At 36.0% G+C, this 23071-nt stretch overlaps 1 protein-coding gene across 1 annotated transcript in view; it reads right to left on the bottom strand.

Annotated features, from left to right (window-relative positions):
• Positions 1-23071, bottom strand: part of SLCO4C1 (solute carrier organic anion transporter family member 4C1) — a 63990-nt gene that overhangs the window by 37319 nt on the left and 3600 nt on the right. Inside the window, 2 exon segments of the mRNA XM_028102760.2 lie at positions 22640-22874; positions 22876-22904. Coding sequence (XP_027958561.1) covers positions 22640-22874; positions 22876-22904 — 264 coding nt within the window.

Consider the following 23071-nt stretch of genomic DNA (forward strand, 5'->3'; position numbering starts at 1 on the left):
CCAACCCTCATCCCCACTCAGAGGCCCATAGCCTGCTTCTCCCAAGGCATTTACCTTCAAAACATGGAAGTTAAGAGACCATGTTTTCCTCTGGGCCCATCAGCTGCTGCAGGCTGAGATGAGATTTCACTCCCCTAGGCACACTTTTTTTTCTTTTTCAATTTCCAGGAGGTACCCATATCTCCTGAGAAGAAACATAGTTTTCTAGGGAACCTGGTCCGCCTAATTACCTACACCAGCTACTTTGAGGTGGCTAACTTGAAACAAAAACAGCCTCTCTTTCTCCATTCCCAGGGAATGACTGTAATCACCCCTGCCCCTCATCTCCCATCTCCTAGCGAATGCCCTGAAGGAGAAAGGGCTCCTGCTTTTGTTTAAACTTGACCAGTCCCAAGTCTAAGCCACATCCTCTGGCCTAGAGAGTACAGCTCATCCCCGCATCCTTCTTCTATAACTTCTCTTCATTAATCCTGTTACCAATCTTTCTATAACCTTTCCTTAAAAAAAGTTTCTTTAAAGAGAAAACAAGTTATCTTTGAGTTTCAGTGTCTGTGATGTGGGTCCCTCTCTGCACATGGCTCAGGGCAGGGGTCTTCTTGCCCACGGCAGAGGGCAGCTGGTGGCAGAAGATCTGAGAAAGCAGCAAGAAAAATACTCTTCCTGAACGTGAGGAGCTACCCTCTCAAGTCCACATTTCCCTTGCCTACAACAACTCATGTAGGAGTTGAGCCAGGTGGCAGAGGGATTTCTTGGGCTGCTACTATTCATAAAAATAGAGAGGGTGGGTGGGTGGCAAGAGGTTGTACAAGGAATCTCAAGACAATTCAGGACTCTATCTTTCTGGGAAATGAAAAGATGAGAGAGCCTTTGCCTCTGCAGTCAACCTGCCTAGGATGCTAGCCTGCTCACTCACCTCCTATGGGGAACCTGAGTCAAGAAAGTGATTTTATAAAGGAGCTCTAACAGCATCTATGTAAAAATGCTGTAAATAAAAAGAGCAACATACTTTTATTAAATTAAGATTTAATCTGACCACAAAAGTACTTTCATGGTGCAGGTGAAAAGTATGAACACATACTGCATCATGAAACAAAGCAATTATTTATCTGAAGGAAGACAGCAAGGCAGAAATGACATAAGAAATGTGAGAGAAAGAAAGCAGAGAAGAGACATGAGCTGGCAGAACTCAGGAAAGAAAGGAAAAATTAAAACCCCATAGAAGTGAAGGTAAAATTAAAAGGGGCATAAAGGTGATGAGACTGAAAAAACACAGCAACAGGCATACAGTACAAAAATGAGAAAAGTGAGAGAAATAAATGGTAAAAAAAACAGGAAGTGTTAACTACAGAAGGTAGTCCGAGGAGATCATATATACACATAATTTAAGTATCTGAGGAAAAAACTCTAACATCCTGGAATAAAATACTCAAAGATAAAATTTAAGAGAATGTCCCTAACATCTAAAAATATGTATGTAAATCTATATACTTCAATCTCCGTAACTGGGTGCGAGAGACACATGACATCAATAGTCATCACCAACACCTAACTTGGACTGGACTTTAAAGAGACACTCTGCAAACAATGAATCATGGAACACTACATCAAAAACTAATGACGTAATGTATGGTGATTAACATAATAAAAATATATAAAAAATAAATAAATAAAAATTTTAAAAAAGGAGACACTCCAAATTGCATAGACCTATGGACTACTGAGAATATTCTTTGTAGAGAATACCAGCAGTATAATATATATCAAGTGTTACAAGCACTTCAAAATGACTTCAGAATACACAGGAGGCCAGAGGCTACTGAGTGAGTACTAATAAGAATGGATAAGAAATTCCAAAAATGTTAATGAGCAAATTATGAATACACAAAAGAGAAACACTGAAGTTACAAATATGAATAAAACCTTCTGAAAACTAACACATTAACCTTTCACTAAAGTGAAATAGAGCCTCATTTACCCAGGTTGGATGGTTCAGGAGGGGAATAAACTATATAAACAAATACTGTTATACTTTATGGTGCGTCTCAACAGTCAAAGCCTTCACAGACATTTCCTAACCTAACCTTTCCAACAACTTTAATCATTTTTTTAAATGAGGAAACTGAATCTCAAAGTCACATGCTATGCATAGTCAGATTTTTCTAACATAACCCAATAATCCAATTCCTAGTTCTAATCCCCCAGTGTATTCTCCATAATCTTTGAGCTACAACTTAATGAGCTGAACCATCATCTAGAGAGTTATAAAGCAAGATTTCCCCAAGTATATTTTATGGAACCCTGGGCTTCTGAGAATATCCATGAACCATAGGCTTCTATGGTCAGATTAGTGAAGGAAATACTGTATTATTACACCCTCCTCTTAGAAAGTAATAAGCATGCATTTATACGTCATATGATAAAGTTTTTCACAACATATCATATATTCAATTTACTTTTTTCCTCCATTAATGTGTAATATCTCACAGAATGTGCTTATAAAACACGTTTTTGAAGTATACTGGTTTCAAGTATGACAAAGGGGTCAAATAAAACAAAAGAACTTGGAGTAATTAAAATGTTTTCAATTTAACCCTTGTATGGATAGACTTAAAACTTACAGAGTTAGTTTTATCAGTGATCACTTAATGATTCCTATTGCCAAGATTTACCTTCTTTCTTACTACCTCTCTCCTTTGGAATGAACATCCACTATCACAAATGTAGAAACTGAGAAGATGACTACAAATGTCAATTTTAAACTTCCAATTTCTTTTATGCTCTAGAACATATTTCTAATGCCAAATTTCTACCTTAAATGTCTAAACCAGAACTCATCATCATTCTCAAAAAACCATCTTCTCTGTCTGCCTGATTTCCCAATATCTGTTTATAACAACTGTTTTCTAGCCATCAAGCTTAAAACATAAGAATCATTCAACATTATATTCCTTGCCTAAAATGACCACACCATATCCTTTCCTACTGTAATCACACCCACTGTTCAAGTCCAGTTCAATTTCCACTTCCTCTGAGTTGCCTTTCGCTTTCTTCATTTACTATCATCTTTCTCCATTCAGTGACAATGAACCCTGGAGTTTTAACTGCCTGTATGACTCAATGGGTTCTTGCTTATCAAGCCTTACTTATATTCGATCCTCATTTATGTTAATAGCCATAACAGTAATATTTACTGAGCGATCATCTTATGCAAGATCCTTCCCTATCATGTATTATCTAATCCCCAGAAACAACTTATGAAGGAGGTACCATTACTTTCCACGTTTTACAGATGAGCAAAATCAGGATTAGATTAACTACTTCCAAAATCTCTTAAGACTAAAGAGCCTAAGTTTTTAACAGATTCATCACATGGTTAATGGTGACATAAAGTAAAATTAATTGGTTACTTAAATAGTTTGGGATGTAAATTCAAAACATTTCTATGAGGGTTTCGATCAAGATAAAATAAGGAGACAAAAACTTTTAATATAATTTCTAACAGTCAATCTACTTATCTAAAATACAAACCCCTGACCTAAGTGCCCATAACTCACTACAAGAAAAGTAGAATCCAACACACCACGACTCTCATAAGAATGACCACAAATGCATAAAACCTTTTTAAAACATTAGAAAATTCTATGTATAATCTTATACTAAGAAATTTGAAAATGTCTTAAAATAAAAATATTGACTTTATATAAAATTTACATTATATAAAATTATATAGATATATAAAATTGACTTTAAAATATATAAATTATATAAATTATATAAAATTTAAATTATATAAAATATTGATTTTAAATTATGTAAGATTATATAAATTATGTCAAATTATATAAAATATATAAAATTATATAAAATATGTATCTCTGATTCTGGAATAAATTGAAATGGGAATCAAAAATCTACTCTAAATGTTTTTTTCTGGAGAATTTATATCAAAGCTCAATCAAAAACAATCAACGCTGTGTGTTATTTAAACTATTCCAATATAGAGAAGAATATATAAAGTTTCCAATTTGTTATAAAGTATTAGGACTATTGCATTTTAGGGGCGCCTGGGTGGCTCAGTCGTTAAGCGTCTGCCTTCGGCTCAGGTCATGATCCCAGGGTCCTGGGATCAAGCCCTGCATCGGGCTCTCTGCTCCGCAGGAAGCCTGCTTCTCCCTCTCCCGCTCCCCCTGCTTGTGTTCCCTCTCTCGCTGTGTCTCTCTCTGTCAAATAAATAAATAAAATCTTTAAAAAAAAAAAAAGGACTACTTCATTTCAAAACAGCAGTCATTTGGGGGGCACCTGGGTGGCTCAGTCGGTTGGGCTTCCAACTCTTGGTTTCGGCTTGGGTTTTGGTCTCGGGGTCATGCGATTGAGCCCCACATTGGGCTCGTGCTCAGCTCAGGGGTCTGCCTGGGACTCTCTCCCGCTGCCCCTACCCCTACTCCCTTTCGCTCTCTCAATAATGAAATCTTAAAAAAAAAAAAAAAAAGGCAGTCATTTGTAAGGAGGAACTTTAAATTGAAATATTTTTTAAGGGACACCTGGGTGGCTCAGTCAGTTAAACGTCTGCCTTCAGCTCAGGTCATGGTCCCAGTGTACTGGGATCAAGCCCTGCATCGGGCTCCCTGTTCAGCGGGAAGCCTGCTTCTCCCTCTCCCACTCCCCCTGCTTGTGTTCCCTCTCTCGCTGTGTCTCTCTCTGTCAAATCAATAAATAAAATCCTTAAAAAAAAGAAATATTTTTTAAAAGACTAAAGCTAGAAAATATGTATGGATTATTTTTTATGTATCAGATAAGATTGCAGTAGAATACAGACAAAAGGGATTACTGAGGGAATTTAACATTTTTTATGGATATGGATTTTTTACAAAGACAGAGTTAAAGGCAACAAACCTTACGTACCAGTACCACTAGGCAGTTACCAAAACACTGCAAAAACTCTAGCATAGGTAAAGGCACACAGCAACTTCTGCACCAACTCTGGTGGGGAACATACCAGGAAAATAGGCACTACAACTTCCTTCTTTCCCATATGCAATCTCCCATTGGCTAAACCCAACTAGAAACCTGGTGGCAAAAGTGCCAAGGCAACATAGTCCATGGGGCTTATTCTATTAAACAGGGTGATAAAACAGGGATAAAATGAATGACAGATCTGGAAGGACTAAGAGAGGATATCCAGCACTGTCCATTTTTGGTGGGTTTTTTTGGTATCTTAGCATCCATTTTTATCTTTGTCCAGGTGAAAAACATTATCTTCAACAAAAGAAATCCAACAGAATCTATCACCAAAACATCATCCTGGGGTGATGTCAATCCAGTTATTATCCCACCTGAAACCAACACTGAAAGGTTGGTCATCACCAGTGGTGTTCATATAATGGGTAGAGGAAAACAACAGTAGGACAATTGACAAGTTCTATAGTTCTTCCTTCTATAGCTGGTCAGAAAGCCTGAGTTGACAAACATCACTTCCTTTCCTATCATCCAGGTTGTGTTCTCTTTACTTCCTGCCTATATCTCAACTGGTCTGGGATTTTACATAGCATTTTCAAGTCTTCAGCTCTTTTATCTGTTTGGTTGCCACAGTTATCCTTTTAACAATACTATTGGTTGTGGGAGTATTAAGAGGCTTGCAAGTAAATTCCCTCAGTCCAAAATATATTCTGGGGGGACACTGTATAGAAGCAACCCAATTTCCCCTGAGTAACTAAGACCTATCATTTCTGCCAGTTCAGTGACCACCCTCTCTTCCTGTTGATTATTTAATATAAATAGATAAAATAATTATATATATTATATATATGTATGTATATATATATATATAATATATATAATTAGGGTACAGTCTCAGCTTTGACTTTAAGGGAATAATAACTGTGTTATCTGATGAAAGTTTTTATCCCTTGGGGACTAGGACTCAACAAAACCAAGGCAGAAAGCAAAAATTCCATAAATGGATTTTTAGATACAGTAGGAAGAGGCACAAATCCTTTGCCACTCCTAGCTCCTTACCCTAAGCATTATGGCTATAAAGGATCCAGCAAAACAGAGTGGTTTCTGCCTTATTTAACACATATACCGTGTTCTAAGAAAATTTTATCCTGCAAATTACAACGCAATGGACACCAATCCTGCAAGTCAGTGGTTTCTGGGTTTAGGGTACAGAGTAAGACATATAGGTGAATTTCGTGAGCAGGACTTCGTTACTATACTTCTCTTGATGCAAAATAAGTTTATTGGTCAGAAGTGATGTATAGAATATAATAATAATGAATAAGACATTCTGGGAGTCAAATAATGCTGAGTGTTGGTAGAGACATGGAGGGCATGAAAAGAAATTCATATCTAGAATATATGGTTAAGTCAGGAGGATACTTTGCCACTAGTTGAGATATATTTTAACTGCCTTTGGGTATATTGGTTGCCCTGGGGAAAGGTGGCATATCAGAAGCTCTCAGAACTGGCCCCTATAGTTAGTAAGTCAAGCAGTCCATCTGCAGTGAGGGTAGCTAGACCAGTCTTGATGAAGGAAAGGCATGTTTCCGAATCCATGCTTATGTCATTATGGCCACTCTTTACATGGTACAATTATACAAGACACTGAATGACATTCCCTGTACAGACCATCTTTTCTTTCTGATTGAGAACCTCTTCCACAAAGGATATCCTCAAGTGAACAAGTTACAAAAATATCTTTCAGTTCATAGACAAGGCAATAAAAACAAGCAGCATACAAATGTGAGATGCCTGCCTATAGAGTTACTTGTGCTTTCCAAACCTACTTGTATCTACCATTTCATTTAATAAAAAATATTGCTTTACATGTCTAATTTTATGATTTGTTACAGTAGATAACACATACTTCATCATGGGGAGTTCAGATCATAATCATGTTTATGTCTAATATACCAACATCTAGTACCAAACCAAGAGTTGCTTTTCAAATGGAGAATACTGTAAGCAGAAGAAAGCATGGTCTTACTACAAAAACCTAGGGGTCCTCACAGTGATTTCCCTGTGAAGACTTGTCAGAGGCTTCCTACATCCTGCCTGTCCGCCAAAAATACTGCCTATACCTGCTGCAAGAACTTTACCTTGTTTCAGTTCCTACCCAATTCTGGCAATATTAGGCATTAACCAATAAATATGTTAGATTAATGTATATAAATGAGGTAGGTGAGGTCTCCCAAATCCCAAAAGATACACCAAGGGCTATTCAAGTACAGAATGTGGAACATGCAAAGTGGATACTATAACATGGCCTTGGCCACACTGTTATGGTAGGCTCCTGATATTTTTGTGGTTTTTCTCTAGCGTGCATATGCTTTACTAAGGCTTCTAAAATACCTTAATAAATAAATAAATAAATAAATACTCAACTAAGCAAGTCCAATTAGCTTAATACCATCAAGATAAAATCCAGCATGACATTCTGTGGGATAGTAAGATAATCATGGTACCTCTAGACTGGAGTTTCACAAATGTCAATCTGGGGCTAGATAATCCTTGTTGTGGCAGGGCCCCTCCTGTAGGTCTTGTAGGATGTCTCCCAGTGTCCCTGACCTCTACCCACCAGGTGCCAGTAGCACCCTCCAATCCAGTCATAACAATCAAAAAATGTCTCCAGAAAGAGAAAATGGGCCACAGTTGAGAACCACTGCTCGAGACCATATTATACCAAAGAGCAAGACGATGTATGCTGTACTGATGTAAGACAATGGTGGTATACGCTTGTTCCTCCACAGAAAAGCAAGTCATCTTGATTACTTTGCAGTTGAAAAGTGAAACAAAACATGTGCCAGATCAATAGATATATATTAGATATCAGGGTCTATGTTGATTTGCTCCAGAAAAGGTACCAAATCTGGAAACATGGCTATAATTAGTATTATGTATACTTTATAAAGTAATAAAAAAGTAGTTATAATTTTGATTATATTTATAATGATCTAAAGTCATTTTTCCATGACTTTATCGTTCATTTATACCAAATTCATAAAAAAAGTGAAAATGTAGTAGGACTCACCATCCCAGTATCTTTCAAATCTTGATGGCATCACAAAATTCCATAATCCTCTTAAGAATACAGTATTACTTCTAGTTTACTAGTTCATTCACAGGTTTTTAATCATTTCTTCCTACAATAATATGTCTCAAACCACAGGCCAGGTAACCAGTGTGGAGATTCTACCAGCTAATATATCTATACCCTTTCTATATCCTAAGACTAGGGGAAATTACAGGATGGATATCTCACTGTGATATAGAGCAGTTTGGGGCCAAGTCCATTATTGGACCTCTGTAAGTCCCTTTCTTACCAGCGGACCATGGCACTATTCTAGAACTCCAGAGATCAGGTGAGTTCAGAGCCATTATCTAATCACCTCTAATGAGTATGAATACTACCCTTCCCCCTCAACACTGGATAAAAGGTTTTAGGATAGGTTTAGGAAAAGAGAAGCATCACATACTCCTGGCTTTGTTGTAAAGCTCTTCAAAGATATCTAGCCTCCCTATCAATAATGAATTCTGTATCTGTGAACTAGCTTAGATCTGGGAATTGGTTAAAGGGTTGTGAAACCCTACAATACTGATTCAGATTGGGTTTCTGCCCATAAGACTTAGAACTTTCCCACTTAAACATGTCAATTCAGGGGCGCCTGGGTGGCTCAGTCGTTAAGCGTCTGTCTTCGGCTCCGGTCATGATTCCAGGGTTCTGGGATCGAGCCCCACATCAGGCTCCCTGCTCTACAGGAAGCCTGCTTCTCCCTCTCCCACTCCCCCTGCTTGTGTTCCCTCTCTCGCTGTGTTTCTCTCTGTCAAATAAATAAGTAAAATCTTAAAAAAAAAAGTCAATTCAGTTTCTGAAACTTATTCGTGTAATGGAGCCAACCTTGCCTCTGAAGGTTAGCATAGCCATGTAGTTTCTACCTCCCCAGGATCTGGATGGACAAATGAAGACTATCCAGTACAACTTATATCCTACAGGTCTTTTTGAATTTACAAAAAACAAGGGTTACAATAAGAATATAAGATTTGGGGTGCCCGGGTGGCTCAGTTGGTTAAGCGTCTGCCTTTGGCTCAGGTCATGAACCCGGCGTCCTGGGATCAAGACCTGCAGGGGGCTCCCTGCTCAGCAGGAAGCCTGCTTCTCCTTCTCCCATTCCCCCCTGCTTATGTTCCCTCTCTCACTGTGTCTCTGTCAAATAAATAAATAAAGGGCACCTAAGTGGCTCAGTTGGTTAAGCGACTGCCTTCGGCTCAGGTCATGATCCTGGAGTCCCGGGATCGAGTCCTGCATCGGGCTCCCTGCTCGGCAGGGAGTCTGCTTCTCCCTCTAACCCTCTTCTGTCTCATGCTCTCTGTCTCTCATTCTCTCTCTCTCAAATAAATAAAATCTTTTAAATAAATAAATATATTAAAAAATAAATAAAATAAAATCTTAAAAAAAGAATATAAGATCAATTAAATTTCATAGCAAAAAGCCCTGGTTAACTCAATTTATTAAAATTCGACAGAGTAGCTACTATTTTAGCTACTGAAAATGATGAATAAATTATAACCCTTACATTCCCCAAAAATTCAGTCTGATGTAGTAACAGTACTAACTGATATTATAAAAATTAAAACCTGACAAATACAAAATTTATATGCTCTAAGTATTATAGCAATAAAAATAAACAAAAGAAATTAAGAATAAATGCTAAAAAAACGAAATGGAAATGTCAGAGTGTAACAGATTAATCTGAAAAAGAATGGATAGAAATCATAAATTAAGGACAGTAATAAATGAAATTTAAATGCTACATTAGGACTAGAGAATATTTCAGTTTGAAGTAACCAGAATTCTGTCACAAAAATTGTATCCTAGAAAATGTCTTATTTAGTAAAAACAGAAGGACCAATATTTTCTATTTTATATAGTTATTATGACCTCTTCTTAATACCAGAGTCTATCTTAAAAACTCAGACAAAAGGTAAAATACTTTTTATTATAGCAATTAATTGCTCTTATAAAACTGAAATTGGAAACACGACCAGATTGGTAACAAAATGGAGATAATAGGAAATACAATCTACAAAAAGAAAATAGCACGGCTACAGATAATTTTTCAAGAAAGAAGTTTTTCACATTATTCCCAGGGATCCCATGAACAATTTAGTACTACTCAGGAAGTTCAGAATTATTTCAATAAAGAAATCCTGTAAGTTTGTTTATTCATTAACTTTCTGAAACAGTTCCTTTCTCCCTTCTGTCCTCTTTCATGTGGTGGGCTCGTCTGTGCATTATAGAGTGTCCCTCTCCTTATTCAACAAATATCTACTATCTACCCTATGCCAGATAATAGGCTAAACAATGGTGTAAGTTTGTGCTGAAACTCTTAAGTAACATATTTTAACATCCTACAGAGCCTTATGGGTCGTTGCCTTTCTGATCTTCTCCAATAACCCAAATAACTGACAGTAATGACATTATGGGTGGTCAGTGGATCTGTGCCAAGTATTCTGGATGGAATGAAAGGGCACAGGATGATTAGAGTTTACAGTTGGAAGAGACAACTGCTTCTCATCCAAATCCTATAAAAGATAAAACTCAGAAGTCCTTTGTGAGCAACAAAGGTCAATTAAAACAGATTGTGTCATGGATTAAAAACAAGGCTCTGGTCACACTCATTGTTAATACCATTAAATGGATTAAGATGGTACCAAGCAAATACTTTTAATTGGAAAATACGGCTTAGAGAAAAGTACCTAAGGGTATGACTCTCCCATTAGTCTGATATGCTTAATTAAGTCCAGAGAGAGGCATGAGGTTAAGAAAGATAAGACATACAACAAAACTATGAGTATGGTTATTGGCACATACACCTGAATCAATTAGATTAACAAACTGGCTTTTTGAAACAGTTGCACCACCAAATGACCCACCAGCCTCTTCTCAGAGGGATTATGACTGAATGAGGATGAAAATAACCCTTAGTTCCCAAATTTCTACAGGTAAGAAAGAGGCTGATACAGATTCTAACCATCCAAGGAGTATATTTTCTTTTTGCCCTCTTCAAATATAGCCACAGACAAAAAAAAAGGACCAACAGAGAACACTGAGCCCCTCCCAAGAAGCAGGTTTACTCAAGGAACAAGCATAACATCTTCCCAGTGGGATTTCAGGATTTCTCTGAACTAGTGACTGCTATGTATTTTCTCCTTTCCCAACCAGTATGATAATTGTGACAAATATATCTCTTATGTGTTTGGAGTATTAAAGGAAAATCACAGAGAATGCTAGTGCTAATGGGAATACAAAGAGAGTCAAGATTCAAAATGTATCACACACAAAAATGGAAAACAATAACATTTTTTTAGGATCTAGGACAAGTAAAGAATTCTTAGACTTGACAACAAAAATATAATCCATAAAAGGAAAAATTGATAAACTGAATTTCATCAAAATTAAAAAACCTTTGCTCTTATAAAAAAAACCCTGTTAAAAGTATGAAAAGATAAGCTATACATCAGGTGAAAATAATTGCAAATCACCTATCTGACAAAGATCTAGGACTTAGAACACATAAGCAACTTCCAAAATTCAACAGTAAAAATTAAACAATCCAGTTAGAAAATGGGCAAAAAACATGAACAGACATTACACCAAGGACAAATAGATGGCAAATGAGCACAAGCAAAGATGCTCAACATCATCAGCCATTAGGAAAATGCAAGTTAAAGCCACAGTGAGATTTCATCGCAACCTATCAGAATGGCTAAAATAAAAAATAATGACAGCACCCAATGATGGCAAGGGTGGAATCACTCATATGTTGCTGGTGGGCCATAAAATAGTACAGTCCCTCTGGAAAATAGTTAAACAGTTCTCAAAAAAAATAAACATAAAACTACCACATGACCCAGCTGTTTTGCTCCTGGGCATCTATCCTAGAGAAATGGAATTATGTTCACACAAAAATCTGTACAAATGTTCATAACTTTATTTGTAACAGCCAAATAAGGGATCATCTCAGATGTCCTTTAGTAGGTAAATGGTTAAACAAACCATGCATGATATATTCACACCATGAACTACTTAGTAATTAGCAATAAAAAGGAATGAATAATTGATAACCATCACTCTGATGAGTTTTTAGAGAATTAGCCTGAGTGAAAAAATCCAATTCCGAAATGTTAAATACTGTATAATTACCAAAATATAGTAAAATCTTTAAACATAACAATGTTAGCATGAGGTAATTTACAATAGAAAACTTTTTAAATATAAATATTCAACTTTATGAGAATGGTGAAAATTTTAAATGGAATGTTATGCAAGCATAAGAATGCTCAAGGTTTGCAAACTATACAAAATATTAACTTGATAAGAAAGAGACATACTAAAAACATTAACACTGTCCCAAAGTTGTTTTCCTTGAGAAAAAACAACGAAAATTTTTTTCTTTTCCTATTTCTATTGTCCAAATTGTCTGCAATGACCCACAGAACTTCTCTAACCAGAAAAATGTATTAATAAAAAACATAACAAAAGAGAGCTGATTAAAAAGGTTATCTATAAAATGAATATAAAAGTATAAATAATTCACAACTCTGTTTTAACATATAATATCCAATGTATATTCCTAAAGAAAAAGTGGATATCTAGAAATTCAAAATGTGTTTCCTTAAAATTTACATTTGAATACATATGTGTAAATGTGATGTAAGATGTATGAATATGTATAAATGTTAGTAAGAGTGTGTGGATTGTGCATGAACGTGTATTAATGACTATAATGAAAATGTGTGTATTATGTGTGACTATTTGTGAATACATGTATAAATGTAGATGTACACTAAGAAGGCTAAACAATATTAGCAGTGGGTAATCTATGTTGTGTTACAAAAATTTCTTATTAGGGGAACCCTCCTACACTGTTGGTGGGAATGCAAGCTGGTGCAACCACTCTGGAAAACAGTATGGAGGTTCCTCAAAAAGTTGAAAATACAGCTACCATACAATCCAGCAATTGCACTATTGGGTATTTACCACAAAGATACAATGTAGGGACCCGAAGGGGTACGTGCACCCCAATGTTTATAGTAGCAATGTCCACAATAGCCAAACTGTGGAAAGAGCCAAGATGTCCATCGACAGATGAATGGATAAAGAAGAGGTGGTATATATACACAATGGAATATTATGCAGCCATCAAAAGGAATGAGATCTTGCCATTTGCAACGACGTAGATGGAACTGGAGGGTGTTATGCTGAGTGAAATAAGTCAATCAGAGAAAGACATGTATCATATGACCTCACTGATATGAGGAATTCTTAATCTCAGGAAACAAACTGAGGGATGCTGGAGTAGGGGTAGGGTGGGAGGGATGGAGTGGCTGGGTGATAGACACTGGGGAAGGTATGTGCTATGGTGAGTGCTGTGAATTGTGCAAGACTGTTGAATCACAGATCTGTACCTCTGAAACAAATAATGCAATATATGTTAAGAAAAAAAAAGCAGAATAAGAAGATAGCAGGAGGGGAAGAATGAAGGGGGTAAATAGGAGGGGGAGACGAACCATGAGAGATGATGGACTCTGAAAAACAAACTGAGGGTTCTAGAGGGGAGGGGGTGGGGGGATGGGTTAGCCTGGTGATGGGTATTCAAGAGGGCACGTTCTGCATGGAGCACTGGGTGTTATGCACAAACAATGAATCATGGAACACTATATCAAAAACTAATGATGTAATGTATGGTGATTAACATAACAAAAAATAGAAAAAAATTTCTTATTTCCTTCCTTTTTTGTTCCATTTATTCACCATTTTTCCTTTTATTCCATTTCTTTTTGGTTTTGGTTTTGGTTTTATCTTCTGAATGGCTTGCAAAGGATGTATCATGTTTAAAAGCAGATAAAAAATTAAAGATATTTAAATAGGCACTCTGACTATTTAAAAGATAATATTTTAGTATACTATTTTGAGTGGATCATTTTAAGCTGAGCTACACCAAACAAATTTACCTTCTCATCTCCTAAGAATATAATCCTGGAAACATAGCTAATTATAACCCTCTCTAATATCATATTTTGGAGGTGTTTAGCCAGACTTGAGATACATCAGTATCAAGTGACACCTACCAAAGGAAAAAAATATATATGTACCATTTTGAAAGATTTTTAGTTGTTTATATGATTTTGTAATTACCATTGCCCATAACTAACCAAACCAAGAAAGGTAGTTTTTTATTTGTTTTGTTTCCTTCTTTTGAGACAGAGAAAAAGAGAACTAGCAGGGGAAGCTGTGGAGAGAGAGAGGGAGAAGCAGGCTCCCCACTGAGCAGAGAGCCCGAGGCTCAAGGCTGGATCCCAGGACCCTGGGGATCATGACCTGAACTGAAGGCATACGCTTAACCAACTGAGCCACCCAGGTGCCCCAAGAAAGGTAGTTTTTTACATTAGTATAGCTGTTACTTAATTATCATGAGCATCATTATTCATTGCTACTATTTAATGAGCACTTACCATACACCAGGCACTGCCTTATCACTGTACATGTACAGTCTCCTATGAGGTAGGAGTTATTATCATCATCATAATTTATAGTAAAGCTTGTCCAGGGCCACACAGCTCTATCACACAATGTTTGAGCAAAATTTAGATTCAGTTTTGTCTGACCCTAATATCCCTGCTATACTCCTGCATACTTTCCTTGAATGTAATGTGTTAATATTATTAAAATAAAGGGAAAAAATACATTAAAACACACAGTGGCTCTTTGTGCATTTTTTAAGACCAGTGACTTAGAAAACAGAATTTCCTCATTTCTTTCTTGCCACAAACCACAGTTTTACCAACCTTTCTGAGGAAGCGACAAAAGCATTGCTTAATTATTACCTCCCATACATTATACCAGTAAGAGACAACTATGCCTATGGTCAACTTGAATGCCTTATCAGAGCATTTCCTTTTATTTTATACATGAAAACAAATAAGGGTAATCCCTACTAATAGTCTATCAAGAAAAATTCCTGCCATTTTAGCATCACCTTAGAAGCATGGTAGCTACACAGGGAAATCCAGTTTTGCAAGTAATTAAGACAAAAACCGAAAGGAGAATATCAAAACATTGTGTTACTATTTCTGAATATGCTTCTTGTTTTAGCTTCCTTTTTCGCACTGCAAATTTTTCAGATCCCAAATCTTACATGTAAAGATCATCTTTACTTTGCCTCTGATAACACAGTTCCGCCCAATTCAGTGGCAAAAAGAAAGAAAGAAGAAAGAAAAAAAGAAGAAAGAAAGAAAGAAGGAAAGAAAAAGAAAGAAAGAAAGAAAGAAAGAAAGAAAGAAAGAAAGAAAGAAAGAAAGAAAGAAAGAAAGAAAGAAAGAAAGAAAGAAAGAAAGAAAGAAAGAAAGAAAGAAAGAAAGAAAGAAAGAAAGAAAGAAAGAAAGAAAGAAAGAAAGAAAGAAAGAAAGAAAGAAAGAAAGAAAGAAAGAAAGAAAGAAAGAAAGAAAGAAAGAAAGAAAGAAAAGAAAAGAAAAGAAAAAAGAAAAGAAAAGAAAATAAACCGCCCCATTACTCTTTAAGGCCAGGTTTATGGAAAATGTGAACAGAGCATCCCAAACTGCCTCTATCTGACATTAACTGCTCTTACTGCCTTCTGTGGAAAGGAAGTCATTAGACTCCTAATATGCCTCTAATTTGAAAGGATCCATTCATTCATTAATGTATCTGACAACTCAACAAACCTTTCTTGAACACATACTATCCATGACATGCTGTTCTAAAGCTGGCCATAATGAAGATGCTAAATTCAACAAGGGCTTTCAAAATGACATAAGATAGCATAGAACAGGTATTCCCAAAGCCTGTTCACCAAAACACTTATCTGGGGGAGAAAACATGACGTAAGCCCTAGAAGCCAAGTAAAGGGGCAAGCAGTGGAGTCCTTTGGTACATATCACATCCTCTAACTAAAGATTCAAAACTGCATTAACTTTTATAGGGATGCAACAGAGACACCCCTTAACTTTGATTTTCCCAAACTCATTGAACCATGGAACTTATTTTTAAGATATTCTTAATATCTTCAGAAACTGTGCTCTGCAGATCATACTTTGGGAAATGCTGGGACATTATATTCTTTTACACAAGGGCATGCATTTTTCTATTTACAAATTATAGCTGTGAGCAGAAATGAGTTTGTGCTAACAACTCATTGACACATGCCTTCCTACTTAATTTTCTCTGTTAGTTTCCTCTATTTCAGAAGCTTGGTCATTTGAATTTCAAAAAAACTGGCTGCATTAAAGTATCTAGTATTTCATGACAGTTGTGAAACTTCTATTTTAAAGGAATTTATAAAGCAATAATCCTGAAATGAAAAGAACCTCTGTGCCCACAGCTGAAACAGTACAAAATAATCAAGCACCAAACTGGACATATGTTTCCCCAAATGGACTGATAAGATAACCTGGGTAGTTTTAAAAAATATAAATTCCTGAGTCCTACTCCAGACTTACTGAATCAGGATCCCCAAGGGACATTAAGTGACAGTAGCAAGCATCCAGGGTAACTCATACAATCTAGGAAGTTTGGGGAAGTCCGAAGTGCCTTGGATATTAAAAACTGTGCTAGTTTCATCTGGAGCACTGACCATCCCTAAAATTTAGTTCTAGATCTTTTATTGTATATATTGAATTTAAAAATCTTTTGAATCACTTGTTTTATTACACCATTACATCTTCTAAGATATCATCTTTCCTTTTTATTCATTTGTTATAATTAAATTGAAATATAAGAAAAATAAAACTGATTCTTTATAAGGAAGAAGGAATATCAAGAAAGAACACTCAGAGGCCCAGCAAAATTAAAGTATACTGTATTAAATTAGTGACCGTAAAACTGTAAGATCCTTGGCCCTATGTCTTCTCCAATCTAGACAAGTATTCCATATTAAAAAAGTCCTTATGAATACAAGATAAAAGACAAAACAGTAATTAAAGCTCAATCACACATTGAGTCCCACGCTAATCATTTTCCTAGTTCAAAATTTTAAATAGTCACTGCATAACTAACATCCTTTGGTACAGAATTCTTCCTGAAATACCAATCTAAAACATTAGAAATTTAATGCTGAAGTAAATGTAAAGTGTTGAGAGCTACCTTTTCCTGAGAAAGGAATGGAAAAGAGAAACATGAAAATAATACAACTTAAGAAAAGTTATCCAACTATTGGTCAATAAAGAAAAAGAGCTTCACTGGATTTAATAATTACCCATAATTTCTAAGTTTTTACTAATCATCCCCCTCCCAAGGTCTCAAAGAGACAAAAAGATTATTTTCCTTAACACCATTAAATTAACGTTCATCCACAAGGAATTAAAAAGTGCTTGGAGGAAAACAAAATGTTATGTGGTAAAGATTTACTTAATATATTTTTATAATATTTCAAAGTTATATTAAAATATATTATAACAAGTTAAAATATATCAAAAGTAAATATCAAATATTATTTACTTGAAAATATTTTATGACACTATTCTATTTTCAGGCTAACATATATAAAAATTAGTCCTGAGAAGCATTTCTCTCAATTTTAATTCTACCCTTTTTTTGTATCCAATAACAATCAAAACTTCCCTTTGATAAATATTATCTCCAAAGTTAGATAATCACACCTAACCCTTAGGTCTTCATAAGCATTTCCCTTAAAAAAATACTTTTCCAAACCTACTTTAATTTTTACAGAATAGAAAATTCAAGCTGTTTTCAAACACTTTTCTACCTTTTGCTAACTCTTGACATCCTTTTGTGTTTTTCTAACACCTGTGGAAATTATACATGCTTATCATATTTCACATTTTGTTTTCCTTTAATTACCAACTATATTATATTACTTTAATCTCCCCTTATAGAGATGATTTCATCCAAACTGAGCCCTGACTTTTCTCAAGTTCAAAAAACAACAACAAAAAAAAACACACGAAGGAAAAATGCTCTCAATGTCATTTTCAAATTAAATTACATGTATAATTTCAATTAATAAAATGATTTCTTAGTGTTAGGTTCTTTAGGTTATTTATGTTATATTACCTAACAAGATTGTACATGCCTTTGTTTCCAGTTTATTTACAGGGAGTTTTCAACTCTTTTGTTTCTTTGCCCACTGATCTCCAGTTTTCTTGTATACTCCCCTTAGACTTGGACAAATCATTAAGCTTTTTGGTTATAGAGTCCAAAATGTGCAAAAGTGGATTGACTTCCTTGTTTTTAAGAAAGTATAGATCATTATAACTGGCTATTTGAAATTGCAGGAAGTGGTTTAAATTCATAAAAATAATTATGTAATAAGTAAACACTTAAAAAATAAATTCGTAAAAATATTGAAACTATTCAATATAGTTAATAAACCTATGAGAAATAAACAAAAAAATTAAAAACTAGTACTAGTTTTAGCTGTTACTGACCTCTCTATGAAATCACTATTTCACCTCTTACCCTAAGGTTCTGCACTATGAAAGAAGGAATTTATGATTTCTAGCATTCCTTCTGTTTCTAAATGCCTGGGTCCCTTTCCTTTAGATATGTAATGTGGTTTTAGTCCTGAATTTTGTATTGGTTATACCGTTAACACGACACATACATACCACAAAGGCACATTCCTATTAAAGAAAACTTTCAGGAGAAAAAAATGCAAAAATTCAAAATAGCAACTAGGCATTTTCATATACTAAGTGTGAGAGAGTAACTGGTACATCCCTTCCTAAAAGTCAGCGTGGCATTATCTATCAAAAATTAGAATGAGGGGGCGCCTGGGTGGCTCAGTTGGTTAAGCGACTGCCTTCGGCTCAGGTCATGATCCTGGAGTCCCGGGATCGAGTCCCGCATCGGGCTTCCTGCTCAGCGGGGAGTCTGCTTCTCCCTCTGACCCTCTTCCCTCTCGTGCTTTCTATCTCTCACTCTCTCTCTCTCTCTCTCAAATAAATAAATAAAATCTTTAAAAAAATAAAAAAAAATAAAAAATAAAAAAAAACAAAAATTAGAATGAGGAAGGCCTTCAAACCTAATATGAGCACTTCTAGGGATGAAAGCTAAAGAGTAACTGGCACACTTATATAAACATGTATGTTCAAAGATACATATTACAACACTGGATAGATATATAATATTCAGTTCACACTAATTCCAAACCTGATTTCTTGATTTCCACTCCTAATGCTAGTGAATGGCCCCAGTTGGTCAAGCCAAGTATCAAGGAGTCATTACTCATTCCTCTTTCATATTCAATCTACCAAATAGTCCTATCTCTTTTTCCTTGAAAAAACATTGAGAATCAATCAATCATTCCTTTAGATCTTTACTGATACCAGCCCAGTCCAACCAACTTTATCTCTCACCTGGACTCTAGTAAAAAAAACTCCTAGGTGATTTTTTTCCCATTTACTCTCGTCCTTCAGAACAACAGAAGCCAAAATGATATCAGAACATAAGCTCATGCACATCTCTTTGGAAAACTTTCTCGGGGCACTTGGGTGGCTCAGTCAGTTAAGCGTCTGCCTTCTGCTCAGGTCATGATCTTGGAGTCCTAGGATGGAGCCCTGTGTAGTCGGGCTCCCTGCTCAGTGGGGCATCTGCTTCTCCCTCTACCTCTAACCACCCCACCCCCTGCTCATGTGCATCCTCCTCTCTCTCTTTCAAATAAATAAAATCTTAAAAAAAAAAGGGGGGGGGAACTTCCTAATGATTTCCCACTGCACTTAAAGGAAAATCTAAATGCCTCATGTTGGTGTCTACCTGTCTCTCCAATTCATCTCATGCATGTTCTCCCTTGCTTTGATCATGCTGGCCAAAGCGACAATTCCTAAAACCTACCAACCTCTTTCCCCCTAAGGCCATTTACCATGTATTTCTCCAACCTGGAAAGCATCTTTCAAAGCTGGTTCCTCATTATCCAGTTATTGTCACAACGGCCTTCGTTTGCCCACATATTTCTCTTTTATACACTATTACTTCATACTATTTGTTCCCTTCATACACTCACTTTAATCCTCAATTATTTTGTTTGTTTATCAACTTTCTATTTCTTCCACTACATAAAATCCTGATGGCATGAAACTGTTTCACTGTTATTATCTCAGCACCATGTACAATCCATGTCAATATTCATTTTATGAATGATAGAACATAAGGGCAACCTGAGTTTTTGTTTCCATTTGCCAATGATAAGCTATTATTTAAACTATGAGTCTAATTTAGACTAAAAACCTCATAATCAGCCAATTCCTCTATCTAATCTACTTCAACTAAAATAATAAAAAATATCAGTAAGATTTATCAAAAAGAACTTAGTGAAAATTTACATAGTACACCATAATGTGACCTGGTTTTAGCAATCTTCTTGGCTTCATCCCTGCCCCCGACCCCCACATACACCTTAATTTGTGGCCATTTCCCCTTGAGAATTATAAATCATTCAGATTAGCTGCAATTCAAAGTGTTTGGCAAGAGATGAACCTAAGAAAATTGCTGAAGAGAGATCAGACTTTGGTACTGGAACAGGTGTTATGTTTTAGTTTAGAGAGTCAGAGATTTTATCAAAGCTCATATACTTTAAGAACAAGTAGGGCATCTGATCAGCTGGAAGAGTGAGGAATCTGATTTAGCACAAAGCTTACCATGTAAATGCAATAAACACAATATCTTTGCTCTCACAGAATCAGTATCATGTTTCCTGTGTGACAGACTCAAGTTTAGACTTTACCTTACTGTTAAGATTTCAAAAGTGTCATACTAAAGCCTAGTGTGCCTTGTTCCTAAAACTACCTCCAGTGAAATTACGTGACATTGGCCTTACAGAATCTTGTCCAATATTAGATAATGTACTAGAATCTATATAAGTGATCTTTCCACTGATAACATATTTTCCTTATCTCATTTATTCCAAACTCTACCATACTTTATTTTTTTTACTTTACATTTTTTATTGTTATGTTAATCACCATACATTACATCATTAGTTTTGATGTAGTGTTCCATGATTCATTGTTTGTGCATAACACCCAGCGCTCCACGCAGAACGTGCCCTCTTTAATACCCATCACCAGGCTAACCCATCCCCCCACCCCCCTTACCATACTTTAAAAACACCCTCTATTGGGGGTGCCTGGGTGGCTCAGTTGGTTAAGCATCTGCCTTCAGCTCAGGTCATGATTCCAGGGTCCTGGGATCAAGCCCAACATCTGGCTCCTTGCTCAGTAGAGAGCCTCAGTAAGGAGCCTTCTCCCTCTCCCACTCCGCCTGCTGTGTTCCTTCTCTAGCTGTCTCTCTCTCTGTCAAATAAATAAATAAAATCTTTGAAAAAAAAAAACCCTCTATTTGTCCTATATGCTTGTATATTCTATTTTTATTTCCAAAATGAAGGGTGCTTACCTAATAAGTATACTCCTAAAACCACAATGCATAATTGTTAAAAATATTATTGTTAAATTGTTAAAAATACTTTCCAATTTGTCGTCATTCTATAATTTGGAAGTTGGTCTTAGGAATGTTAACACTTTAGTATTAATTTTCAATATTAAAACTCACAAATGTAACAGCCTTAACTTTTTAAAAATAATGCCTATATTGCAGCAGGCCCCAGTTCTCCTTTCTTCTTATGCTAAGCCTTTTCTTCACTTACCTAACTCCTGAAAGTTAATTTTATAGCCCTCTTTTTCTCAACATTTGCTATTAAAAATCCCAGGAAAGACAATAAAAATGTTAAGGTCCTCATTAGCACATCCCTCTGGCTCTACCATAATTGTTTTTCCACTGAAAATGATTCCTTGGGAGGAAAAAAAAAGTAGAAATACAGTCAAATTTCCTTTTGAGCCTTTGGACAATGTGCTTTTTTCAACTAACCAGAGCAACATGTTAGGTAACTCATGAAGTTCTGAATCTCTAAACTACAGTCATAAATACAGCCAGCTTCAGTTCTATAAATTTCATCTCTCTTTATCTCAGGAATCGGGCATCAACATGTCCAGGGTGCAGAGCTGTAAGCACAGCAAATAAAACCAGAAGGCAGGGGTGGCTTAGGGGGGTGCTGGGTGGCTCAGTTGGTTAAGTGTCTGCCTTTGGCTCAGGTCATGATCCCAGAGTCCCAGGGATCCTGGCATTGTACTCCCTGCTCAGCAAGGAGTCTGCTCCTCCCTCTGACCCTCTCTCCTCTTGTGCTCTCTCTCTCTCACTCTCTTTCTGTCAAATAAATAAATAGTATCTTTAAAACACACACACACACACACACACACACACACACACACACACACACACACACACACACACACACACACAAGGGGAAAACTATAGATCTTAGAACCCCAATGAGGTTACAAGTGCAAAGGAAAATTGATCATTGCTTTTTGAGGACTGTGTGTAATTTGGAGAATGAGTATCAGAAGATTAATAATGTGAATAATGACTGAAGCAATGAATAATGCAATCTCTGTAATCTACTTCACACAATTCACATCAAAACAAACAGTAAACAGTGGAGGAGACTAAGTCCTTACCTTACCTGCACAAGTGAGTTGCAATATAGAATTAAGGGCCTTGTTTTAGAGTACTTCTTAAATTAAAACAAACAAAAACACAACAGAAACTTACCTTCAAAAAAGGACCCCAACTGGTATTTTCCACCAAAAAATTTTGGCATTGAAAATACAAGTGCTCCCAGTCCTATCATAAAGGATGCAAATGCAAGCCATCTTGGTTTGTGGCCTCTTTCACCAAAGAATGACACAAATAAAGATAACAAACAGAAGGAGATATCATAGCTTGATGATATCAGGCCCGTCAGAGAACTCTTCATTTCATAGCGCTTCTCAATAGTGGAAATGCTGGATATTTACGAGGCCATTTACTATAATACCTAAAAGAGAGAAAAGAAAATGTATGTGCATGATTTTTATTAACTTCACCATATGGATTATGATTTTTAACACAATGTACTAAAGTTTGGTTGTGACTAAAGTTTGACTGTCATTTATTTTGACATTTTTTTAATGCACCAATTTTAAAAGTCCCAAAGTTTCAAAG

The sequence above is a fragment of the Eumetopias jubatus genome, unplaced genomic scaffold, assembly GCF_037043125.1.
Source record: "Eumetopias jubatus isolate StellerSeaLion01/CBP00866 unplaced genomic scaffold, mEumJub1_p1.0 scaffold_5, whole genome shotgun sequence".
Taxonomy (NCBI): Eukaryota; Metazoa; Chordata; class Mammalia; order Carnivora; family Otariidae; genus Eumetopias; species Eumetopias jubatus.